Source organism: Saimiri boliviensis, chromosome X, assembly GCF_048565385.1.
Source record: "Saimiri boliviensis isolate mSaiBol1 chromosome X, mSaiBol1.pri, whole genome shotgun sequence".
Lineage (NCBI taxonomy): Eukaryota > Metazoa > Chordata > Mammalia > Primates > Cebidae > Saimiri > Saimiri boliviensis.
This window is the reverse complement of record NC_133470.1, coordinates 4,126,461-4,154,183: the sequence shown is the minus strand read 5'-3', so window position 1 is coordinate 4,154,183 and position 27,723 is coordinate 4,126,461. Positions and strand designations below refer to the sequence as shown.

Genomic DNA, 27,723 nt, shown 5'->3' with positions numbered 1-27,723 from the left:
GTTCCTATATGTGATGCTCTCAGAAGGAGGCTGGGTTTATAGTATAGACTATACATGAGTTAGCTGTGAACAGAAAGCTGCAGCCAATCCACGCAAGAAACACAGCAGTTTCCATCTGTCCTTCAATCTGTTGCTACTGTAATACATGTTGTAAGACATTTTTTTCTGCACTATATGGAAAACTATTAATAAATCTACATGGCTTCAACACATTGGCTCTTAATGTATCACTCAGATTTACACTTCCCTTGATGAATGATGTTCAACTGGTAGTTTTGGCGAGACTTATTTTGGGTGCTTGGAAGATTGCATGTAGATATCATAGAAGGCATACACAGATATTTTGGGTTTTCTTGGCAGCATGTACCTCTGTTGCCATCTTGAAGTTCTTCAAGAACCATTTCACATGCTGTTCCCTTTTTCCACTGTGAGGAACCCCTACACAAAGAATCCTAGGCCTGCCCCCTAAGTAAGCTTACGGAAAAGTTGTCATCTACTGAACTGATGTCTGAAAACCCATCCCACTGTGCCCTCCTGACCTCTGCGATCCACCTAAAAAATTGTTTCATACATTCCCCTAGTCTCATCCAGACACCCCACACTAATGCCTCAAATCTTTTCATGGACCCAAAGATTTTACAATGTGTTTACAACTGAGCCACCATAGATCACATGTCTTCTAACTTAATACATGTATGCTATCCAAAAGCATCTTGGCCCCAAGCTCTGTTTCTGACCCTAGAGGTTTACTGCTATCTATTTACCATAGCCCAAACTCCCTAACTATTCAGCCCTTGGCAGATATATAATGGATGACAGTAGATAAGTTCTGCCTGCTTTCTGCAGCTGGCAGCACCAGAGCTTATGATAGACAACAGTGAGAAGGATGAGGAAGCAGCTCTGGCGGCTGGGTACACGTGCTTCACAGCCAGGCAATTTGAGAGCAACATGACCTTTCCCAAATGGTGCCTGAGTAATTGAGGACAAAATACTCCCTTCCATGAAGCCTCGGGTTTTTCACATTAAGGGACAGGAATATATAACCTGGAACAAAGTGGATGCAGGATGTACGAGACTCTTCCTCCACTTTCCCTTCCTTGCCTTGATACTGATATTCTAGCTGTCCTTCAAAGCCCTGCTATGGTCTCCTCCATGAACCCGTCTGAATTCCCAGCTGGAAGTCACCTGTCTTCCTCTGTTCCTCTCACCAGTTTTCACCACTCAGTCAACCCTTGAGGTCTCCAGTTCTGGATTATTTCCTCTCTGAAGGCAGGGACTGTATCTCCCACATCTCCTAAATGTGTAGTGCCTAGTATCTTAGATAGAATAGAGGACCAATAAAAAACTGCTGAGGCTGGGCACGGTGGCTCATGCCTGTAATCCCAGAACTTTGGGAGGCCAAGGTGGGTGGATCACCTGAGGTTGGGAGTTCGAGACCAACCTGGCCAACATGGTGAAACCTCGTCTCTACTAAAACTACAAAAAAATTTGCTGGGCGTGGTGGTGGGTGCCTGTAATTTCAGCTACTCAGGAGGCTGAGGCAGGAGAATCGCTTGAACCTGGGAGGCAGAGGTTGCAGTGAGCCGAGATCACACCATTGCACTCGAGCCTGAGTGACAAGAGGAAAACTCCATCTCAAAAAAAAAAAAAAAGTTGGATAAATTAAAAAATAAAGGAGATGGTGGCTGTTAGGAGGGAGGGACGGAAAGAGGGGAAGAGCCAGCTGTCATCATGAAATCCAGCATGGGCAGACAAGAAGCCAAAAGCACTCCACAGTCTCCTTGGGACCTACCCAGAGCATCCTGACCGAAATCACACAATGGCTCTGCACCACCTCCAACATGAAGGACCAACAGGCTGCTGTGAGGCACTAGAGATCACCATCTGATCATGGAAGATAACGGAGTGAGGAAGGCAGAGAGCTTGGAAGTATATTCGCTTTGGAATTGCTTGGTGTCAAAAATGGGCAGTCACCAGGAATTGTGCAGAGAGTGTAAGTCATTTGGCCTCCAGGAAAGAACATTCATGGAGAGTGATGAGGGCAGCTAAGAGGATGAGAATCAGGGATGGAGCCAGTAGAAGGAGTATGGGACCTGATGATGCTAAGGATATCCACATTTGGGGAATAAGAGGATGTGGATGAATTATGGACTCAGTGCATGGGGACACAGAGATGTCCACATCCACCGTAGGTGGAGGACTCATGATTTATAAATGTGAGTAAAAGAACATACTGTCTTAGGAGAAGATGTTTCAATTAATGGGAGACAGACTCAAAAACAGTGTTGGTTGCAAATCCCAACTTGGATCAACTCTGCGACTGTATGCCAATAATGTGACCTTCTATCTCTGTCTCTCCATCTATAATTGGAGAAATAACACTGGGAGGAGAGAGAGCTAGCTGTTCCCCCAGCCTCCCATAGCCATTGAGTGTTCCTCTGGGTACATGGACACCCATAACAAAACTCTCCTTTGCAGCCTCCTGTGAAGCTAGGTGTCAACAGGTGACTAACTTCTGGTCTCTAAGAAAAGTCTATCTTCCTTGGGAAGTAGTAGCCGTGTGTTTATTTCTCTCATCTTTCCCATCCATCCCCCCATTGTATGCATTTAAGGTAGACACAACCATCATTCACCATGAAGATGAAGCTGCCACATTCTACAGGAGGTGGAAAAGCTGCTTGAAAAATTCTGCACCCTGGAGACTTTATGGACCATTCACCTCTGGACATTACCCATGAGATGGAGATATAAACTTCTCTCTAATATAAACTACTGTTTTTTTATTGTTTTCTGTTACAGCCAAATCTGAAACTAACATAATCATAATGTCTTATAATTCAGGGGATTAAATGAGATATCAAATACAATGTTCTTGACAAAGTGTCCAGCAGACAGTAAATATGCAACAAACATCAGTGTTTACTGTCACCAAGCATGTCTTCAAAAGATATATAATGATCACAAAAAGAGATGACAAATTTCAAGAACATTAGGTTAACAAAGGGAAACGTCTATAACCACTTATAAAATACTTTTGTATAGAAGATACCAAAGTAAGGAAGACACAAAAAAATTGTTAAATATTGCATGCCCTGGTTAGAATTAAAATGTCTATGTAGAAAATATCAGGTCTGACAGCCCATGAAAGCAAATCTGGTGGGGGGTTAGAGACATAGGCAGACATTTCGGGCAAACTGAGAGATGCCCTGTGTTGAAGTCAGGGAAAAGAGATGTGTAAAATACGGCAGAAAATCAGTGAAATGGTAGTACAGAGAATGCAAGGGGAAAAGATCAGAAGTGACCTCTGGCAGAAAGATCAGAAAAAGCTGGTCGCCAAGCTTAGCTGGAAGAGGGCATTTGAGCACTCAGACACACTGAGTTTTTTGGTGTTTTTTTTTTTTTTTTTTTTTAATTCAAGAAAGAAAATTCAATTTTGATTTACTCTGGCTCTATAAGGAATTAAGTTTGAATTGTAGCAAATTATCAAAAATAATGACCAGGAGTTTTTCTCTCATGTTATCAGTGTCATCTTAGATCAGACATTCTATAACTTTGGTTGAAAAGTAAATGTTTATCTCAAATATTGTCTGATACTGTCTATAAGGTAATAGGGAGTTTCATAAGAAAATATATGTTTAATAGACTATGTTGGAAAACACAAAATCTATTTATGTGGTGATTTTTTCCACTAAAGAAAATGACTAAGGAAGTTAAGCTGTTACTGATGTGGCTGAATGATAATGATATACAATAAATTTAATTTTAAAAAGTTCAATGAAATCTTTTCTAACCTCATAAGTCACTCCTCCAAGATCTCCAAAGCAAATTCTGTTCGTCTCAGGACACCATCATCCAGTGTTGCTACAATTACAAGTACGCATGTTGTACCTTGCTACAGGGCTTCACAGGAACATGGGTGAAACATTGGCTACCTGCCTGAACTATTAAAATCTTGTGGCAATGCAGCATTTGAAGTGTTCACAGAGAAAGAAAATTCTAAGACTTAAAAGATATCCTTGAAATGGTTTACATATATGTTTTTCTTAATTGCTACAACAGTTATAGAGTAGGATGAGAATATGTCCTTTTATAAGGTAAGCTGAAACAAGGGATATTTATTAGTAAACTTAAATTTGGAAATGGTGCATCACATTAAGTCAGCTTCAGCCCTCAATATTTTATTTCTGACACTTTAAATCCTAATTCTGAGGATCAGATGAGGAAGGGCATCTGACAAGTACTCACCAAAATTACTAGTGAAGATGAAAGCCAAGCGCTGCCTTTCTGATGCTATTAACTCATAAGTGGCTGTTATGAGAATCTCTTCTATAAGGTGTGTTTTAGAGGCAAAATTAATTTTTTAATTAAATGAAAATGTTAGATAGTGAACAATGCAAGCATTTTTCCTTATGTTACCATGGTAAGCCGGTTTTGATTTTAAACCATTCCTGAGCTCTTAAATTGAAAAGAAGGTATCTTTCATAAAGTTGGAAAGGAACACATTCCTTTGGAATAAATTCTATTACCCTATTCCTGTTTGCTGTAATTTTATTTAATTATTTATTTTTTTACTGATGCATATTCAATGTATGTATTTTCAGGGTACCTGCGATCATATAAAACACTCATATAATCAAATCAGGGAACTTGGGATACCCATCACCAGTTAACATTAATTGATTGTCTATTTCACAATAGCTAGAAGAGAATCATTCAAATTTTTAGTATTGTCATTTTTAAAATAAAGCTTTTTATATCACAGGAGAAAAATTTCCAACAAACTTGAATTGAAAATGGAGCAGGATTTATGAGGCTCTGCTAGTTCAATGTGAGGATGTCTACATCCTTCTCCCAGGGAAAGAATGGTATTGGTGCCCCGTTCCCCTAAGTAATTTTTATAGCTTCATGGATATCCCGTTTCCTGACTAAAGTGTGACATTTCAAATATATGAAACTTCTTTTTCTACATGATGCTAATATTCCATATGTGTCTGTGCAAAACACTTTAAGCTATTGATTATGTACTATATTGCACTGCATTCTAGAATATACCTACAGCTATCCAATGGATTTTGGTATGACCAGCTGGTTTGCGGACTCTCCCATTAATGTGAGCATTTATGTCACAGACTACAGTCATCAGCTTGTTCCTGGAGCCACGTATCCACCTACCCTCTAAGATAAATTCCATCCATAAAATCAAGTTGTCATTGTGTTGAATTTTTAATAACGCTAATTCATATGTCAAACGGTAAAGCCAAAATTTTTCATACCCATTGAATGGTAAATTTTAACTCAAAATTCCTATTTTAGTGCAAGAAAAGTTATCCATGTTATAATCATGCTTTCGTGAGTTCTTGTAAATGTAATAGGAATAATGATATAAGATCATAATTAAATTATGTCATTCAATTTGCTGAGACAACTAAATTATAGCAAAGACATTATATATAAAATTTAAAAGAGATTGATGTTTTAAAAGGGTAGAAATGAAATCCTAGCTCTAAGATTTCTGAAAAATCAGTATTTCATGAGTTTGAAATTATAACATTTAATCCTCCAAATAATCAAGACAAATGGTAACTTCATCTTAAAAACATCTGCAGTCAGTTCTACTGATACCAACAAACTTGTTAATCTAGGGCTCTGAGGGAGGGAAGGCAGCCTGGATTCGCTGTGTTTGCCAATTGCTACGGTGTAAGTACCCACAACACAGCCAAATGAAAACATACAATGGTTTAATAACCAGCTGGCAAGATTCCTGAACAACCAGGAGCTGATTCCACCATACCACTGCCTGCTAATAAAGCCTAATACTACATTTTTTTTTCTTTTTTTTTTCTAATAAAGTATTCTGAGGTCAGATGACAAACCTCTTCTCCCTAAGATTTGTGGAATATGTTCCACAGTCTAGTGATTATTGACAAGCTCCTACCAAAGTCTATCTGAGATGACCTATGCAGACTCTCTACTAGTACTAGCTTAAGCTCTGCCTTCCCCAGGTGATAAAAAGCTCCATATGGATGACAGTCACGTTTTCCTTGTGCATCTCTGTATTCCCAGCACATTGCACAGCTAGCAGTGCCGCCTGCTCTAAGATGTAAGCTACTCTTCAGCACAGAACTTTGTTTTGCTCACTGACAGATGCCAGCACTAACATGATATTTTCCACACAGTAGGTGCTCAATACATATTTCTAGAAAAAATGAATAGATAGACTACAAAATGACTAAACATGAAGCCATGCACGAAAGCCAAGAAAGCAAATACGGTTACTGAGTTTCAGATAGTGTCTGAAAAATAAATCATAAATGATTCATAAACATCATGTTTTCCTGAGGTCCTTTATCTCGATGAATCATTCTAGCCTTGAGATACCGTGATTTCTCCTTTTTTCGTTGCCGGTTCAAGGCAGAATAGTTGAAGGAGTTACACTGAGAGAAAATGTTACTTGTGTCCAAGAAGCAAATTTTATCCTGGGGCCAGTTGCATATCAGAAACTGGGTCTTGTTTTTCTCACTCCTATTTTCTGTCTCTTCCTGTCCCTTTTCTCTTTACTCCTCCACATAATGTGTTCCTCCAGCCTCTGATCCAATATGTTCCTTCTGGCTTCTCTAACTGAGGATTTGGCTCTATTAAAATACAATTTTGCAAGGTTCAGGACATGATACAGACTTATTCGAACATGCAGTAATCACAGAAACTTTGTTCTTCACATTCCATGAAATTAAGAGTCCTTGAGTTCTCATTTATTACATAGCTTAGAATTGGTGCAATAAACTGATCTAAAAAAAGAAGCAGTATTCTTACGGAAACTAGGAATTGTGGCTACATGGATGAGATATGTGAATAAAATGCTTCCAGATGTAAAATCACAAGCCCATGTTTCTGTTGTTTTTTGTCTTCTAGAACATATCATGAAGAAACTGCCCAAATTTAAAGGAGAAACTGAAGCATAAACCTGGTGTGATTTCTGTGGCTAACAGAAGGGTTGTAATTTCATGGAAAAGTTGAAAAAATAAAAGAGAGGGTGTTCTTTAAGTGATAAGTCTTGGATAAATTGTCTAGGTGAGTGAGGAAGAGACAAAGATTTATTAGAAAATGGAATGGAATCACCCTGAGTTTAAGAAGAAGTTAGCAGCTGGGAGGTTACTACCTGCCCCCCTTCATGGTGGGGGGGCAGTCCTAGGTTCTAGAAGCAGAACTCCAAAGCCCCTTAGAGAAAAGGGGAATTTTATTTAACCACCAAAGAAGGAACTGAAAGTCCAACCTCAATAGGTACCTCTAGAATATACAATAGCTGTATAAATCGCTCACCACTTTCCATTGACTGCCAGGCATCTTAGTGATAGAAATATTACTGTAAATCTAAGTTTCAAAGATAGGAAAGAAAGGCCTGAAATTGATTACACCTAAGATTATAAACCATTTGTTCCTGTATGCTAATTGGAAATTCCACTGTAAAACGAACATGAGCTCCTGTTTGATTGCACAATTAAAAAAAACACCCAGTTCAGGAAATGTGGTAGCACTGAAGAATATTTTGACTTTGCTTTAAATATCTAAATGTAGCAAATATGTATGATGCACAAAATACAGATACAGTGAGTCATGATCCATCATCTTTAGGCTGGGAAAGTAAATCAAGTAAACACTGAAATTCTATTCATTCATTCTCTAGCTTTTATACCCATGCTAGAAGAGTGAGGGAAATGCTTTGAGGACATGCAGAGGAGGTGGCATTTCAGTAGGGTCTGGGGGGAATTGGGGAGTACCCTACAAGAAAGGATGAGGCAAGACGCCCTTCTGGGAGAAGAGCCTGCAAGTGTAAGCACAGCAATGCACAGAACACAGAGGCTGCTGTCCTCAGTATGAGAGGAGTCCCAGGAAGTAAAGCTGGGCAGTTGTGCATCCAATAAAGGACGAGCCACAGCACCCTGTTGAGAACAGGGAGCTTCCTCTCCTTGGAAAGAGAAGCTATGGGTGGTGTTCAGGTGGGTGAATAAATGACACAGTCCCCTGATGTCCTCCTACCTGGACAAGTATGTGACCAGGAGTAGAAAGGAGGAAGAGGACAAAGCAAGGAAAACACGGTCACACATTGAGGCACCTGTTGGCCTGCATCGAGCACAGCCACCTTTTTGGCCTTTAGTTTTATCTATTCCCATGGCATAGGTTGCATGGAGCATGAGAAGCATGGAAAGGTCTGTTTACTCACTGTTCTGAGGGTGCCAGCGCACAGCATTTAAGTAGGCGTTGCAGTAATGGAAGAGAAACTCGTGATCTGAGCGTTGGCTTTTCCCTTCAAGCAGAGGCATCAGATCATGTCCATCGATGATCCTGTAGGATAAACAGCCATTCATCAGGTGGTGAATCAGTCCTGTGCTCTTAAATGTCCTTCTGAACCAACAAAAGCATGATGGAGCTCAAGTCGTAATTAATACAAAGAAGACTGATCCAACCTGGGTGCCATGTGCAACACATTGATCCCAGCTCTGTCCGTGCATTTTCTTATTACATCTGCAAAGAGCACCATGAGCTGGGAACTACTGTTGGCCCATTGCACAGATGAGAAAACAGAGGCACAGAAAGGTTAAGTAATTTGCCCAAGGTAATGGGATGAATAAGAACTGACGGGATTGAAATCCAGGTGATTTGGCATTTACACTCTTATTCCTATTGTTTCTCCAAAACATAATTGCTGTCTATTGCCTTACCAAAGGGAAAGCTTTATTCATGAAATACAGGTTAGCTGAAAAGATGGGCACCTGACAATTTGGGTGTTTTTTAAAAAAGATATCATATTGCATGAGGCAACTTGGATTGGTAGACTGCAATGAATACAAATTTCTCATCAGAATGAATTGATTTGTATATAATAATACCATTAAATAACCAGGGAATGAATTATTCCCAAATGAAAATATATCTCCTTTACTAGTGGGTATCTAACTAGGCCAAGGAGGAGAACTTTGCAGATTGCAAACAATAAGACATATGCAATTGGTGATGAGCAAAGTAAGATTGCTTATAGCTTGAAGAAAGGAATAAAGTATAAAATTGTGTTTTGTATTAAACATAAATTAACAGCTACTTGTGAAATTGAGGCCATGGATACCATTAGGCCATTGCCATCAAAATGAGGGGTAGAGAATTATTTTGAAAGGGTGAGTGTTTAACTTGAGGATTTTCTCTGATTAAAAACACTACATCCATGTCATCTCTTGTTACAAGGCGTTTAGAAACTGGAAGTTTGACATGGCTGTATAATTTGGGTAAGTGTGCTTAAGAGGTCCTATGTCTCTTGAGCTTTCTCTCATAGTTTATTTTGGTGTCACTAAAAACCCATAATGTAATTATAGCCTTGTTGTTAGCACTTCTCCGGCCTCAACCCTTGTTATTAATCACGCACTCTGCAGAAGTCTGTGCATTGAAAATATTCTATTATCGTAAGTTAAAAATAAGAACAAAAGACTGGCTTGGCTCATTTCCCAAACCAATGTTCCCACGAACCAAGAGGGGAAGAGAAAAAAATATGGTAGAGAGAGTTCTATTCAGACACAGCGTGTGCCCTGAAATACTGTTTCTATCCTGAAATGGCAGTCATTGTGCTTGGTTCTTTTCAAATTCCTTTCAAGAAAGACTCAGGCCTTTTGGAGACCCCAAATAAAGTTGAAAGGAAGGAAGAAGTGAGAGGGGAAGTGGGCAGGCATGAGAATTAGACCAGGAAAAGCCCCCAGTGGTGAAAAGTGATCTGAAGGGAAGAGACAAGGGACAGAGGATTTCCATCCTTTTCCAAGTGGGGAGAACATCTTTCAATGACTCCCCAAAAGCAAGATGGAATCTCCATTTTCTGGGACACAAGCTAGACTTTTACTTTTTGAATCTGCCTTTTTTTTCATTTTCCAACAAAATTCAAATGTGATATAAGAACATGAGAGATGGAATTTCTGTCTTAAGATCAGTATGTTTCGAGGGAATGCTGGGAAGATGGCCGCCTAAGAACAGCTCAGGATTTCAGCTCCCAGTGAAAGTGCAGAGGGTGAGTGGACGCCGCATTTCCAGACGAATTTTTATTGCCCACAGACCAGGAGATACCCAGGTAGAGGGGTCGCCAGCGCCGCAGTCTCGGCCGGTGTGGCTGCTTTGGCCCCCGCAGGGCTGATTCAGCCCGCGCGGCTGCTTTGACCATGCCCTGTTGCTGCAGTTCTCCATACAAAAGCCACTAATCTGGGAGCCCTCTTAGCTGGCGATCGGAGCCCTGAGACGGCAGAGTTGCCCATTCATCTGAAATAGCGAGTCAGGCCAGGAGATTCCTAGGCAAAAAATCCGCCAGGAGCCAGCTTCGCTGTTTGAGCCGAATCAGTGAGTCGCAGCACGGGAGATCCCGGTGCCTTTTCAACAAGCGACTGGAACGCGGGGTCGTTCAACTTAAAAGAAAAGACTCTGAGTCAGGGAGCCAGGTGATCAGGCTCGGTTGGTCCCAGCCCCCTACCCCCAACAACAAGGAAAACAAAAAAAGTAATTGGAAACCCTCTGGGTTGAGCCCTTCAAACCAAGCACAGCTGAACCCGGGACAGTCCGGCTCAGTGGGGGAGGGGCTTCTGCCATTACTGAGACTCTCCACCACTACAGAGGCAGGCCGCTGTCGCTGAGGCAACCCGCCGTTGCTGAGGCAACCTGCCACAACAGAGAGAGTCCGCCATAACAGAGGCAGGGCCACCATTGCCGACACAGTTCTAATTATGCCCATATAAACAGGACTGCAGGGAAGAGCACAGGGCAGCTGGGCAGAGCCCACAGCAGCTCAGCAAAGCCTCTGCAGGCAGGCAGTGGCTAGGCGTGCTGCTATCTGGGCGGGTCAGACCTGAAAGAAAAATCAAAAAAGGCAGTAGTGCAATGGAAACTCATAAAGCCCCAACTCCCTGGGACAGAGCACCTGGGAACAAAAAGTGCTTTATGAGTTCAGCTGCAGCAGACCTAAACGTACCTGCCCAGCAGCTCTGAACGAACAACAGAGCTCACAGCTCAGGACGTAAACCCCAATAAAAGATAGACTGTCTCCTCAAGTAGCTCCCTGACCCCCACAGAACCAAAGAATTGCCTCATAAAGGAGAGAACGGACTGACAGTAGGAGAGCATCCTTCTGGAACAAAGATAGCAGAAGAGGAAACTAGCAGCAACCCTTACTGTTCTGCAGCTGCTGCAGGTGATCCCCAGGCAAGCAGGGCCCAGAGAGGACCTCAGCAGTCCTACAGCAGAGGGGCCAGACTGTCAGAAGGAAAGCTTAAAAAGAAAAAAAAAAAAGAAGTAACTTCAGCATCCACGAACTAGAAGCTCACTCAGAGACCCAATCTGAAAGACAGTAACTACAAAGACAACAGGTGGATAAACCCACAAAAATGGGAAGAAACCAGCGCAAAAAGGATGAAAACTCCCGAAACCAGAACACCTCTCCTCCTAAAAGGGATCACAACTCCTCACCAGCAAGGGAACCAGACTGGATGGAGAAGGAGGGTGAAGAAATGACAGAATCAGACTTCAGAAGGTGGGTAGTAAGAAACTACAGTGAGCTAAAAGAACATGTTCTAACCCAACGCAAAGAAACTAGGAACCTTGGAAAAAGATTGGACGAAATGCTAAAGAGAATGGATAGCATAGAGAGGAATATAAGTGAATTGATGGAGCTGAAAAACACAACACGAGAACTTCGGGAAGCATGCAAAAGCGTCAACAGCCAAACTGACCAAGCAGAAGAAAGGATATCAGAGGTCGAAGATCAACTCAATGAAATAAAAAGAGAAGGCAAGAACAGAGAAAAAAGCACAAAAAGGAATGAACAAAATCTTCAAGAAATGTGGGACTATGTGAAAAGACCTAATCTACGTTTGATAGGTGTACCTGAATGTGAAGAGAATGAATCCAAGCTGGAAAATACTCTTCAGGATATTATCCAGGAAAACTTCCCCAACCTAACAAGGCAGACCAATATTCAAATCCAGGAAATACAGAGAACACCACAAAGAGATTCCTCAAGAAGAGCAACCCCAAGGCACATAATCGTCAGATTCACCAGGGTTGAAATGAAAGAGAAAATGCTAAGGGCAGCCAGACAGAAAGGTCGGGTTACCCACAAAGGGAAGCCCATTAGATTCACAGCAGATCTCTCAGCAGAAACCCTACAAGCCAGAAGAGATTGGGGGCCAATATTCAACATCCTTAAAGAAAAGAACTTTCAACCCACAATCTCCTATCCAGCCAAACTAAGCTTCATAAGTGAAGGAAAAATAAAATCCTTTGTGAACAAGCAAGCACTCAGAGATTTCATCACCACCAAACCTGCTCTACAAGAACTCCTGAAAGAGGCTCTACACATATAAAGGAACAACCAGTACCAGCCACTCCAAAAACACACCAAATGGTAAAAGAGCATCAGCACAATCAAGAATCTGCATCAACTAACCAACAAAACAGCCAGGTAGCGTCAAAATGACAGCATCAAATTCACACATAACAATACTATCCCTAAATGTCAATGGACTAAATGCCCCAATCAAAAGACACAGACTGGCAAATTGGATAAAAAGCCAAAACCCATCAGTGTGCTGTATCCAGGAAACCCATCTTACATGCAAGGATACACAAAGGCTCAAAATAAAGGGATGGAGGAAGATCTACCAAGCAAATGGAGAGAAAAAAAAAGCAGGAGTTGCAATTCTCATCTCTGATAAAATTGACTTTAAAGCAACAAAGATCAAAAGAGACAAAGAAGGACATTACATAATGGTAAAAGGATCACTGCAACAAGAAGAGCTAACGATCCTAAATTTATACGCACCCAATACAGGAGCACCCAGATACATAAGGCAAGTTCTTAATGACTTACAAAGAGACTTAGACTCCCACACAATAATAGTGGGAGACTTTAACACCCCATTGTCAATATTACAGAGATCAACCAGACAGAAAATCAACAAGGATATCCAGGACCTGAACTCAGACCTGGAACAAGCAAACCTAATAGACATTTACAGAACTCTCCACCCCAAATCTACAGAATATACATTCTTCTCAGCACCGCATCACACCTACTCTAAAATCGACCACATAATTGGCAATAAATCACTCCTCAGCAAATGCAAAAGAACGGAAATCATAACAGTCTCTCAGACCACAGTGAAATCACGTTAGAACTCAGAATGCAGAAACTAACTCAGAACTGCACAGCTTCATGGAAACTGAACAACTTGCTCTTGAATGTTGACTGGATAAACAATGAAATGAAGGCAGAAATAAAGATGTTCTTCGAAACCAACGAGAACGAAGACACAACATACCAGAATCTCTGGGACACATTTAAAGCAGTCTCTAGAGGAAAATATATAGCAATGAGTGCCCACATGAGAAGAAAGGAGAGATCTAAAATTGACACCCTATCATCAAAATTGAAAGAGCTAGAGGAGCAAGATAAAAAAAATCAAAACCTCACAGAAGACAGGAAATAACTAAGATCAGAGCAGAACTGAAAGAAATAGAGACACAAAAAAACTCTTCAAAAAATCAATAAATCCAGGAGCTGGTTTTTTGAAAAGATCAACAAAACAGACAGACCACTAGCCAGATTAATTAAAAAGAAAAGAGAGAATAACCAAATTGATGCAATAAAAAACGATAAAGGGGATATCACCACAGATTCCACAGATATCCAAACCATCATCAGAGATTATTACGAACAACTCTATGCACATAAACTAGTAATCCTGGAAGAAATGGATAAATTCCTGGACACCTGCATCCTCCCAAGCCTAAACCCGGAAGAAGCCAAAACCCTGAATAGACCAATAACAAGGTCGGAAGTCGAGGCAGCAATTAAGAGCCTACCACCCAAAAAAAGCCCAGGTCCAGATGGGTTCACAGCCGAATTCTACCAGACATACAAAGAGGAGCTGCTACCATTGCTTCTGAAACTATTCCAGACAATCCAAAAAGAGGGAATCCTTCCCAAATCATTTTATGAGACAAACATCATCCTGATAGCAAAACCTGGCAGAGACTCAACAAGAAAAGAAAACTTCAGGCCAATATCCATGATGAACATGATGCAAAAATCTTCAATAAAATACTGGCAAACCGATTGCAACAGCATATCAAAAAGCTCATCCACCATGATCAAGTAGGATTCATCCCGGGGATGCAAGGCTGGTTCAACATACGCAAGTCCATAAACGTAATTCACCACATAAACAGAACCAAAGACAAAAACCACATGATTATCTCAATTGATGCAGAGAAGGCCTTTGACAAAATTCAACAGCCCTTTATGCTAAAAACCCTCAATAAACTAGCTATTGATGGAACGTATCTCAAAACAATAAAAGCTATTTATGACAAACCAACAGCCAATATCATACTGAACAGGCAAAAACTGGAAGCATTCCCTTTGAAATCTGGCACTAGACAAGGATGCCCTCTCTAACCACTCTTATTCAATATAGTACTGGAAGTTCTAGCCAGAGCAATCAGGCAAGAAAAAGAAATAAAGGGTATTCAAATTGGAATGGAGGAAATCAAATTGTCTCTATTTGCAGATGACATGATTGTATATCTGGAAGACCCCATCACCTCAGCCCAAAATCTCCTGAAACTGATAAACAACTTCAGCAAAGTCTCAGGATACAAAATCAACGTGCAAAAATCACAAGCATTCCTATACACCAGTAACAGACTTAAAGAGAGCTAAATCAAGAACGAACTGCCATTCACAATTGCCACAAAGAGAATAAAATACCTAGGAATACAACTAACAAGGAACATAAAGGACCTCTTCAAGGAGAACTACAAGCCACTGCTCAACGAAATAAGAGAGGACACAAACAGACGGAGAAACATTCCATGTTTATGGTTAGGAAGGATCAACATCATGAAAATGGCCATACTGCCCAAAGTAATTTACAGATTCAATGCTATTCTCATCAAACTACCAATGACCTTCTTCACAGAACTGGAAAAAAACACCTTAAACTTCATATGGAACCAAAAGAGAGCCCACATAGCCAAGTCAATTCTAGGCAAAAAGAACAAAGCAGGAGGCATCACACTGCCAGACTTCAAACTATACTGCAAGGCTACAGTAATCAAAACAGCATGGCACTGGTACCAAAACAGAGATATAGACCAATGGAACAGAACAGAGGCCTCAGAGGAAATACAACATACCCACAACCATCTGATCTTTGACAAACCTGACAAAAACAAGCAATGGGGAAAGGACTTCCTGTTTAATAAATGGTGTTGGGAAAACTGGCTAGCCATGTGCAGAAAGCAGAAACAGGACCCCTTCCTGACACCTTACACCAAAATTAACTCCAGATGGATTAAAGACTTAAACATCAGCCCTAACACCATAAAAACCTTAGAAGAAAATCTAGGCAAAACCATTCAGGACATCGGTGTAGGCAAGGACTTCATGACCAAAATGCCAAAAGCAAAGGCAACAAAAGCCAAAATCGACAAATTGGACCTAATCAAACTCCACAGCTTCTGCATGGCAAAAGAAACAGTCAGTAGAGTGAATCGGCAACCAACAGAATGGGAAAATATTTTTGCAGTCTACCCATCTGACAAGGCGCTGATATCCAGAATTTACAAAGAACTAAAACAGATCTACAAGCAAAAACAAACAAGCCCATTCAAAAATGGGCGAAGGATATGAACAAATACTTTACAAAAGAAGACATACAGGAGGCCAACAAACATATGAAAAAATGCTCATCATCACTGGTCATTAGAGAAATGCAAATCAAAACCACATTGAGATACCATCTCACACCAGTTAGAATGGCGATCATTAAAAAATCGGGAAACAACAGATGCTGGAGAGGATGTGGAGAAATAGGAACACTTTTACACTGTTGGTGGGAATGTAAATTAATTCAACCATTGTGGAAGACAGTGTGGCGATTCCTCAAGGACCTAAAAATAGAAATCCCATTTGACCCAGCAATCCCATGACTGGGTATATATCCAAAGGATTACAAATCATTCTACTACAAGGACACGTGCACACGAATGTTCATTGCAGCACTGTTTACAATAGCAAAGACCTGGAACCAACCCAAATGCCCAATGATGATAGACTGGATAGGGAAAATGTGGTACATATACACCATGGAATATTACGCAGCCATCAAAAACGATGAGGTCACATCCTTTGTAGGGACATGGATGAACCTGGAAACCATCATTCTCAGCAAACTGACACAAGAGGAGAAAATCAAACACCGCATATTCTCACTCATAGGCGGGTGCTGAACAATGAGAACACATGGACACAGGGAGGGGAGCACTACACACTGGGGTCCGTTGGGGGGAAATGGGGGAGGGACGGGGGGTGGGGAGGTGGGAAGAGATAGTATGGGGAGAAATGACAGATAGAGGCGAGGGGACGGAAGGCAGAAAACCACACTGCCATGTGTGTACCTATGCAACAATCTTGCAAAATTTATATATATATATATATATGCATATATATATAGATGCATATATATAGAAAAGATCAGTATGTTTCAAAAAAAATTTTTTTCAAGGTCTTGCTCTGACATTCAGGCTGGAGTATGGTGGTGCAACCCTAGCTCACTGCAGCCTCAGCCTCGTGGGCTCAAGAGATCCTCCTGCCTCATCCTCCCAAATATGTGGGACTACAGGTACATGCCAGCTATTTTTCTTTACTTTTTTTTTTTGTAGAGATGAGGACTTGCTATGTTGCCCAGACTGGTCTTGAACTTCTGGCATCAAGTTATCCTCTGGTCTTGGCCAAGATCAGTAATTGATAACTGAAACTAATCATGGTTACAAGAAAGGGGGATTTAACTAAAATAAAATAAGATTCCAAGTTTCATATTTACATTTTCTTACTTAGAAATGAAATATCTAAGTTTTTTAAAGGAGGGGCACAAAGTTTAATCTGCAAACTTCTTTTTCTTCCAATGTGGAGACAGACAATTTTTTTTTTTTAATATCCTACACCTAACGTGGTCCTTCCTAAAGGCAGGCCATAAATCACACTGCTATGAAAAGCCACCATTTAACAGTGCTGCAGAAATATGGTCTGTCAAAGGAAGACTCATTTCTGCCCTGAAAAATGGAAAGTTACCCTGTTGAGGTAAACTTTTAAGTGGTCTCTAAGCTATCAAAATATTTGGGATTGTTTTAAACCACTTGTGGGATTCGCAGTTAATCATGGCAATAACCCAGAGAACAGCACATTTCCATTTATGCTGCTAGTACAAAAATGCTTTTAGAATGTTGTGTTCTGAGGGAGATGGGCCAATCAACTTTCAAAGTAACCCAAAGCATTGCTGTTTTCTCTGGAAACAGTCTAACAGGCTTTCTCTTGCAAACTAATTCAAGCTTTTATAGCATGTTTGCAAAACAGCCAATGCTTAAAAAACAAAAAACACCACCAAAAAACTGGATGTGGTTTCTGTCCTAGTGTACTCATGGCTCTTAGTGCAAAAGGGGGTGTTTGGGAGTGCTTTTAATTTGGAAGGTGAAACTATTCTCCTTGGGTTCCTGATTGACAATGATGGTAGCGCTATTAACAGGTTGTTTCAAGGCATCCTCGTGTCAAAATTTAAGGTCAAGTTAAATACTATAGAGACAATTTTTACATAATTCTGGAAACCTTCCTTGAACCCTATTGATGTCATTCCTCCAACAGCATGCTGCGCTGTCTCTCAGCTCTGAGACTTTCAACATCCTCGTCCCTCCACATGGAATGTCCTTTCCACCTGCCCTTTGCCTGGCCAACTCTAGAAGGACTGAAGGATCCTAAGAAAAAGGTTTGGGGTGATACAGAAGGGAAGGTCTTGGAGACCAATAGAGAAGCTTATTTGGGGCACAATGTTGGCAAGCAGCTTATTTGACATACAAATGACAATGATTTCAATGTAGACAGTCATAGTTAAAGAAACATTTTTATGAGAAAGTACGTATATCTATAATAAACTAAAGGGAATCTTAAGTATCCAGAAAGTTATTTTCACAATTAAGAAAAACATGTTTCCATTTGTAAACATTAAATACTCTGCCATCGTCGAACAGAAAGTAAGATCTGTATAAGTGGTTGCACGCACAAACTTGGGATTGTTCCAATGAAGAGAGTCACCTTTAATTCTGCAAAACCGATGTGACCCAGATATAGCTCACTGACTTTTTCATCTGTACTACTCTATTGAAAAGGTCTTCTCACTATCTATAAGTCAGCAAAAGTTACTGGCAGAGGTCAGCTAAATCCGTTCCTTGTCTCCATTAGACAAAAGTGTGTTGAGCATTAAAGCATTAATTTATTTTTGTAAGTTAAAACAAATGAAGTCAATTTTTATTTTAATTACGGAGCAGAAGATCTAAATACTTCACCTGTAAAATTTGATTCTTGAGGTTGCCAGCACTCTGTTTCCTTGCATCCCAGCTGAAGGGTCTATGGTTAAAATGTTGATGTTTTCCAAAAGGTGTAACCAAATATGGTTTGTCACCATCCTTTATTACTGATGTTAATATCATGTTAGGAAGAGGCATGGTCATACTTATACTATGGCAATATTATATCTGCTTGCAAAGATGAAACCCACAGAAAGAATGTTCAGGTTAATGAATTAAAACATTTAGGTATTAGATTCTTCTTTTTTGTAAGCCCTTGTTGCCTGCCTTTTGTAACACAAAAGGTTGTCCTCCATTTATTTCCAAAATCAGCTTATTTTGGAGACCTGGGGGGGGGAGAGGGGAATAATTTTTCTGAATATGCTCAGGGTGATGGACACTGAAATTTCTTATGATAAATCATGCCACTGAATGAAAATGTATCACTGAAGTGTATATGAAGGAAAAATTCACTGCCAGACAGAAATCTCATGTAAGCATCCCGTACAGTTGAATTGAAGAACTATTCTCACTGCAGTGTTAAGATGCTGCAAAGCAAAATAAAAATAAAAATAAAAAAAATAAAAAAAAAGAATAAAAATTCTTTCCTGTGTTCCTCTGGACTACCTTTCTTTTTGCTTAAGTAAAAACCCTGGATCCAAGGGCTTCTGCTCTCCCAGCATGTTTTGATTGGCCAGGAAGGGCTCCCACTAGATCTAAAACGTTTCTTAAGAATTACAGGACAGTGCTTGAAGAATGGGGGTCTGTCGAACAGAAATTCTCTGCTTCAAACAAAATGCAGAAAGAAGCAAAGGCACTTTGTTAAGTGCTCATCAAACAGCCTTTCCAACCCTCTGAATGAGTTTCTTCTCCTGAGAAATGCAAATTTAATTAGCTCTAGCAGGAAGCTGAGAAAGCTTATTTGCACCTCTCTGAGCAGGAAATAGTTAAGATTATTTTCTAAAGGACAGACATCTGTGTATCACATTTATTGATGGATATAGATGTGATGGTATTGTCTAGATGCTTTTATTGAAAAGTTTGGATGGGATTTTCCACTATAACAACATTTTCCATAAAACAGCAATAATAAGTTTGAGGGTAGGATTTCTCAATGTCAGCACTACTGACATAATGGGTAAGATAATTCATTGTAGTAGGGTTCTCTGCTGTGTGTTGCAGGACGTTTAGTGGCACATCTGAGCCAATAGCACCCTGAGCCAAGACAATAAAAAAATGTCTCCAGGCATTGATAAGCGACCCCTGGGGAAAAACACTACTTTAGATATTCAAATTCTAGACAAATACATAAGAATATTACTAGACCTGGTTGGCAATATGTTTTAAATAAACTACTAGGTGATAATGTTATTCCCACAAGGCACTTAGAAGCACATTTCTAATCTGTGCTGTCTCTAGGATGATGAAGGCATTTTATAGCTGGACTAGTACCAGAAGCTTGGACCTCAACACAGAAGCAATATTTGTGGTTTAAAACCAGGTCAACAGGCTGGGAGTGGTAGCTCATGCCTGTAATCCTAGCACTCTAGGAAGTCGAGGTGGGTGGATCTCCTGAGGTCAGGAGTTCAAGATCAGCCGGGCCAACACAGTGAAACCCCATCTCTACTTAAAATACAAAAATTAGCTGGGTGTGGTGGTGTGCACCTGTAGTCCCAGCATGTTGAGAGACCAAGGCAGGTGGATCACCTGAGGTCAGGAGTTTGAGACCAGCGTGGCCAACATAGTGAAACCCTGTCTCTACTAAAAATGTGAAAAAATTAGTCAGTCATGGTGGCACATGCCTATAGTCCCAGCTACTTGGGAGGCTGAGGCAGAAGAATCACTTAAGCCATGGAGGTGGAGGCAGAGGTTGCAGTGAGCCGAGATTGCACCACTGCATTCCAGCCTAGGCAAACGAGCGAGACTCTGTCTCAAAAAATAATAATAATAAAAAATAAAAAATTAAAGCAGGTCAACAAGCACCTTCAAGGTCCATGAAAGGAATCAGAAACACAGGGGAATCCTCAGTATTGACAGTTGGTTCTACTGATGACGCAAACCCACACACAAAATACTTGGATCTTCTAAAAGGGAGGCTATTTCCTTCTTCATTAAGCACATACAAGAAACACAGATTGGTCTCCATCAATCTCAGCCTGGAGTGGCTAGAAGGCAGAAGCAGTAAGATTTCACTTTAGGAATCTTCCTCTTTACCTCTGAACTTTTTCTTTACCTTGCTTTTCCCCCACTGGATAGAAAACCATTCCAAGATATTATGAAAGTGAAGAGTGGCGATGGTTTTAATATATGGGTCATAAGAGAGAAATATAATAAACAAGATTGCCTGAATACTCCGTTCTAGCTACTGGAGGAAGTATTAAGCTTTATTCCAAAGGTAAGAACTGCAACCAATGAGAAAGTGAAATAGAGAATGGGATTTTTGGCTTTATATAGGAAAAATCTTTCTGTGAGTTACTGCTGCCATGTCTTCCATCACTAGACTGGAAAAGAAAGAATAGTTCAACTGGAGTAGATCTTAAAATTCTCCTTTTTTCCTCAGATTATATGATTTTATGACCATGGATGAATATTAAATATGGAAGAGGAAAGAACTGTACACCTGACTCCTACTTCAATATGGCAGGTAAAACAAAAAATAGCAAATATTCATGCCTTCTTTGTACTGCACATTATAAGCAAGGAGGTTTTTAATCTTCCTATCAATCCTGTAAAGTCAGTGCTATTATTGAACTCATTTTCCAGAGAAGGAGTGGAGGCCCAAGAAAGTTAAATGCTTACCCTGCAGTGATGATAAAAATATGAACTTGGCTGGGCTTGGTGGCTCAAGCCTGTAATCCTAGCACTTTGGGAGACCAAGGCAGGAGGAATTGCTTGAGCTCAAGAGTTCAAGACTAGCCTGGGGAAAATGGCAAAACCCCAACCCCACCAAAAATACAAAAAATTAGCTGGGCATGGTGGTGCATGCCTGTGGTCTCAACTACTTGGGAGGCTGGGGTGGGAAGATCACTTGAGCTTGGGAGCGGTAGGTTGCAGTGAGTCGAGATTGCGCCACTGCACTGCAGTCTGGGTGACAGAGTGAGATCCCTTTCTCAAAAAAAAAAAAAAAAAGAATTCAACCAGTGCCGATTCAGAATCTCCACTCTTAGCCATAGCACCTGCTAGTCTCAAAGAGTGATCCAGAGACTCTCAGGGATCTCTGGGATCCTTTCAGGAGGTCTGCGAGGCCGTGTTATTTTTTACAATAGGAAGGTACTCTTTGTGTTTCTCACTATCCCTCTTTCAGGAGTGTACAGTGGACATTCCTAGTGGTCACAGGATGAATGATGACATCATCAACATTGGAATGTCATCATTAGCCAATGGAACATGAGCTTGGGGTGCTTTCGTGTTTTTTAAAAAATTATTTTTTATTACTAATATAATAATTATAGCTTGACATAACGTACTTTGATCATTGGGGTCATCAATCATGAAAGACTGAAAAGGGGTTTTGAGACCTCAGTGTTTGAGAACAGCTGAACTGTCAGTGCTGGCTTCTCATTGGTGTGTATGTTGAGGAAGGGTGTATACCTAAAGCAGAGTTGAAACCTATAACCCAACAAGCCTGAATACACTGGGAGGGGAGGAAACCTATCTTTGAACTTGCTTTGACAGCATGGTTGTTTTTGTCTTTCCTTGCCTCTTTCCTCTTACTTCTCATTGCAGCTGAATTTAAACAAGATTTGCAGCTGCCTGTGTGACATTAGCCTGGCCTGCCACCAAACTAATGAAAACAATTAATCAGTGTGCTTCACTTAAAACTCTTCAGATTGGTAATAACACTTAGGAAGAAACCACTGCCAATGTCATATGAAGTCGTATTTAAATTTAAGAGAAAGACATTTCATTTAGAACTTCTCAATGAAGACATGCTGGGAAATGGGACCTTAGCTGGGGAATCGGCTGCATTTCTCACTGTTACAGCAAAAAGCTGCTGAGTGTGGACAAAGGAAAAGGTGTGGGATCCCAATGTGGGAGGTCAAAGAGACTGTGGTCCAGCTGCACAATGGCAAGCAATGGTGGGATGAACAGACGAGAATAATAGCGTCAGCACAATGCTGAAAGATGAAGGCTGAAATTAAACACCAGCCATCCACATTCCTGGTCACTAAAGACGTTCAGTTCCTCTGAGTTTATTTCCCTCTGGGATAAAGAGATTGGCAGACTGGTTTTTACACTGCGGAACCCACCAGAAAGGCCCCTGACTGGAAAGAGATAACAAGTCCAGCTGGAGGTAGCATGACACTCCAAACCGAAGGCCTCAGCAGTGGCCTTAGAAGCAGAAGTTTTTCTCCGACATTCTCCTGTGTCTCAGTCCCATTCTACCCCAAAGAGCCAGAGAAACCAGAATCTTTCTTTCCCAATGCAGGTCTTAGGAACCAAAACCACTGATACCCAAAGTCAGCATCAAACCTAAAAGTATCACTCCAACTTTTCCCCTGCCTTTCTGTGTAAAAACTGCCCTACATAAATAAATCCTCTGATCTTCCTTGTTTCACTGTAGGTCCTAAGACTCCCATTCCAGAGAGGGCCCTGGCCCATGCCCAGAAGGAAGGAGCAGTGCTCAGAGAGGCCAAGAAGAATCTAGATAGACAGGCCTGGCTGGGTTTCCCTACTCAGTCTATTAGCCTGAGGTGAGATCTTTCCCTCCAATCCTACTTGTACACGTTGCCCGTACTTTGTTGAACCACAGCATAAAAATGAACAATCTCCCCTGTATCTTTGGCTCTTTCTTCAGAAGCCTCCTGTGTATATACATTAAGTAAATTTATATGCCTTTTATCCTATTAATTGGCCTGCCTCATACCGATTATTTTCAGGAAAACTCTAGGAGTCAAAGGTCTTGGTCCCCACACCATTATGCAGGCAAACCAGAGCATATTGGGCTGTGAAATCAGAGCTCAACAATACCAACCACCCTGGCATCAGGGTACCTGTCCTCAGGCAAGGGTGCTCCAGCCAGCTTGGCTACTGTAGGAAATATGTCCATGTTGCTAGTGGGCTCATCAATCTTCTGGCCAGCATGTATCACCCTGGGCCAACGAAGGATGCCTGGAATCCGGATACCTCCTTCCCAGTTAGTTGCTTTTCCTCCTAAAAGACCAAAATAGAGGAAACAGGGAGATTGCAGTGCTTTCAACGCTCACTTCAATGGACTCTTTCATGCTTAACATAGAAGAACCAAGTGCTCTAATTATATAGATACCATCCATGAGTATTCTAAGAGCAATATAGTATATGTTGTATATGTTGTGTTAGAAAAAGGATACACCATATGTGAGATGGTCAGCACTGTACAGCATCTTGAACAAAAACTGTCATCAGACAGATTCAGCACAACAAACATTTGAGTCACCAAAGATTCAAATCAATGACTGGAGTCAGGGAATTTAAGTTCCATTTCTACTTTATACCAGCTGTGGTAGGCAAAATTTTGGTGCCCCCAAGTGTCTGCATCCAAATTCCTGGCGCCTAGAGCCTGGGGAAAAGGGCATTTTGCCTCATACGGCAAAAGGGACCTTAAACATGTGACTAAGGATTTTGAGATGAAGAGATTACCCTGCATTGTCTGAGTGGATCCAATGTAATCATAGGGTTACAAAGCAAAAATAAAACTCTAAGCCCCTCCACTAACTGAATGGACCCCTGCTCTCAGCCAAGAGCATTCCAAGGGCTTAACCTGAAACACTAGTTCAGGCCATGATGGAAAGAGGGGATTGGACATGCCTCATTTTACCCTCCTTCCTTTGGAATTCAGGTACAACTGACCAGCATTAACATTAAAACAGAGCTTTTAAGACTGGCAAAAGAGACTCTTTGTAGCAATAAGATACCAACACAACAGATAGCAGGCCCTAATAGAAATTGAAGTAGTTTACCCCAAAATATATTTCTTTGACGTATTTCAAAATAGCCCACAAAGCTGTCTCTAATGGGGAAAGTCTACATTCTGTAGACAATCCCCTTCTCTTTTGGGGTCTTTTCCCTGATCCAGGTGAGAACTGACCAAGAGTCTGGTATCTTTCAAAGTCTGGTAAGAAACATGCACAATCAATTCTCTCTGAAGCCTGCTAACTGGAAGCTTCATCTGAATAATAAGAACCTTGGCCTCCACAACCCCGTTATTTTAGCCCAGACACTCCCTTCTATTGACTGCAGGTCTTTAGATCAACTCTTTCAATCAACTGCCAATCAGAAATTCTTTGGGTCCACCTATGACCTGAAGCCTCCTCATCCCCCACTCCTTGACTTTGACTCACGCTACCTTTCCAGACTGAACAATGTACATCTTACATGTATCGATTGATGCCTTATGTCTCCCTAAAATGTAGACACCAAGCTGTAGCCAGTACAACTTGGGTACATGTTCTTAGCATCTCCTGCGGCTGTGTCAACTTGGCTCTGAATAAATCTCTTCAAACATTTTACAGAGTCTGACTCTTTTTGTCGACAGGGTCCTTTCAAGGGAAAGGGGGAGTTGGAGAAGCAGGGGCGGGGGGTATAATTGGAGAGAGAAGCTAGAAGATGCTATGTTGCTGACTTTAAAGACAGAGAAGGGTACCTCAAGCCCAGGAATGTAGGCAGGCTTTAGAAGTTGGATAAGGCACGGAATCAGATTCTCCCCTAGAGCCTTCAGCAAGGAACACAGCCCTGCCAACACCTTGATGACCCATTTAATTGATGGTTATTCCCAAAGGAAAATAAATCATTCTATCAAAAAGATACCTGTACTTGTATGTTCATTGCCACACCATTTACAACAGCAGACATGGAATTAATCCAGGTGCCCATCGACAGGGATTGGATAAAGAAAATGTGGTATATATACACCATGGAATACGACACAGCCACAAAAAGGAACAAAATATTGTCCTTTGTAGCAACATGGTACAGCTAGAGGCCATTATCCTAAGAAACAGAAAATCAAACACTGCATGTTCTTAGCTATAAGCGGGAGCTAAACATTAGGTACTCATAAACATAAAGATGGCAACAACAGAAACTAGGAACTACTAGGGGGGAGCGATGGAGGGGACCAAGGAGTAAAAAACTATCAGGTACTATGTTAATTACTTGGATGACAGGATCATTAGAACTCCAAACCTCAGCATCATGCAATATACCCATGTAACACACTTGCATACATATCCTCTGAATCTAATTTTTTTTAAAAATGTTGTTTTAAGCCACTAAATTTGTGGTCAATGGTTACAACAGACATAGGAAACAGATACCCCAGCCCTGTGCCCTTGAGAAAATAGCTTCAGCTTTCTGTGTCTCATATTCCCACGTTTTCACGTGAGTGTTACATGGACTGATTATCCCAACTGCCGAGCTCAGTGCCTACAAGACAGGAAGAGCACAAAAATGGCTATTCTCATTGTTGTTATTATTTTATTACCAGGTTGGCTCTTACCAGGATAGTTGAGGGAACACGCTTTGTGCCTATGAGGCAATTAGCATATAATTAAATATGGCATTGAAAGGGTACTTACTGGCAGAGGCAGGAAGGGTGAGTTCAGGAAGGATAAGGATCAGAATGTCAGCAGATAATCTCAGAAGATGGTCAGTGATGGAACCAAAACATTTCACCCAAAATACTCTTCTTTGATATATTTTGAGATGGATGTTCAGAGGGTTGCAAACAGAAGCAGCCCTGCAAAGCTGTCATTTGTTGGGGAGATTTCCATCTGTAGAGAAAATCTGGCTGCACGTGGTGGGTCACGCCTGTAATCACAGCATTTTAGGAGGCCGAGACAGGTGGATCACTTGATGTCAGGAGTTCAAGACCAGCCTGGCCAACACAGTGAAACCCTCTCTCTACTAAAAATACAAAAATTAGCCATGCGTGGTGGTGCACGCCTGTAATCCCAGGTACTTGGGAGGATGAAGCACAAGAATTGCTTGAACCCGGGAGGCGGAGGTTGCAGTGGGCCAAGATCTCAGCACTGTGCTCCAACCTGGATAACAGAGTGAGAAGCTCTCTCAGGAAAAGAGAGAGAGAGAGAGAGAAAGAGAGAGAGAGAGAGAGGAGAAAGAGAGAGAATCTGCATTGAGGCAGCCAGGCTTTCTCTGAAGGCCTCCCTTGTCTGATCAAGGAAAGATGAACTGAGAGACTGACATCTTTAAAGGTCTGAAAGAAATATTCACTATGTCTTCTCTGTGGGCAGGATTTCATCTGCATAACAAGGCCACCTTTGCTAGCCAGGCCTCCTCTTCTCCCGCTCCTAACCTGTGTGGCTACGAGCCAAGGCCCCATTCTTTCTGTAACCTCAAGATGGTGTAAAAGCATCAACTGTTCGGCCATTTCTTTGAGATCTATTTTATAAGGCTCCATGCATGTTAATAAATTTGTGTGCTTTTTCTCAGGTGCCTTTGTCAGCTGATTTTTAGCAAACCTTCAGAGGTCAAAAGGGCAGTTTTCCTCTGGCCCCTATACTACCGATACCTCTCACTTGAGGGCTGGAGACCAAGCACTCCAGTATAGGGCTCAGACAGGCCAGGGCTGAGGTCGGCCTGGCAGGGCAGGTGACCCATGGCTGGGGGAATAAACTGTGCTTCCCCACCCTTTATGACCAACAGAACATAGAGCTAAGTGGCACTGAAGTAGCCATCAGGAAGTTAGGCTGGGGACAAGGGAGAGGAGTTAAAGTTCAGTTACTCTAAGAAAGAGGATGTTTTCAACAATTGGTGTGAAGCATTAAATAGACAATTAAGTGAGAATGAAACCAATGAAAAAATGTGCATTCCTCACATGAATATCATGTGTGAGTCACACTGGAAATAAATGCCACTTAAATTTAGGAAGCAAATTACTAGAGATAGAGGTTTCAGAGATCCTGAAACAAATCTCCATTGTTAAAAGCTCATCTCGCTCTTTTTTTTTTAACCTTTACAGGAATACCTCCTTTTAGTGCACTCTGCTCTAGTGTGTTTTTCAGATGTTACATTATTTATCTATGTATATATTTATGTATTTATTTTTAAACTTTTATTTTTGGTTTAGGGGTACAGGTGCAGGTTTGCTATATAGGTAAACCGCACGTCTTGGGAGTTTGGTGTGCAGATTATTTCATCACCCAGGTAATCAGTATAGTACCTGATGATGAGTGGTTTTTCAATCCTCTCCCTCCTTCTACCCTCCAGTCTCAAGCAGGTCTCAGTGTCTATTGTTCCCATCTTTGTGTCCATGTGTACTCAATATTTAGTTCCTTCTTATAAGTGAGAACATACAGTATTTGGTTT

The 27,723-nt window shown here is 41.1% G+C and overlaps 1 protein-coding gene across 3 annotated transcripts in view; it reads right to left on the bottom strand.

Annotated features, from left to right (window-relative positions):
- Nucleotides 1-27,723, bottom strand: part of STS (steroid sulfatase) — a 200,158-nt gene that overhangs the window by 10,041 nt on the left and 162,394 nt on the right. For all 3 annotated transcript variants that reach the window (XM_074391851.1, XM_010336161.3, XM_039475472.2), the window contains 2 exons: nt 23,412-23,571; nt 8,219-8,340 (listed from right to left, as the gene is read on the bottom strand). In XM_074391851.1, coding sequence (XP_074247952.1) covers nt 8,219-8,340; nt 23,412-23,571 — 282 coding nt within the window. The remainder of the gene's footprint in view (nt 1-8,218; nt 8,341-23,411; nt 23,572-27,723) is intronic.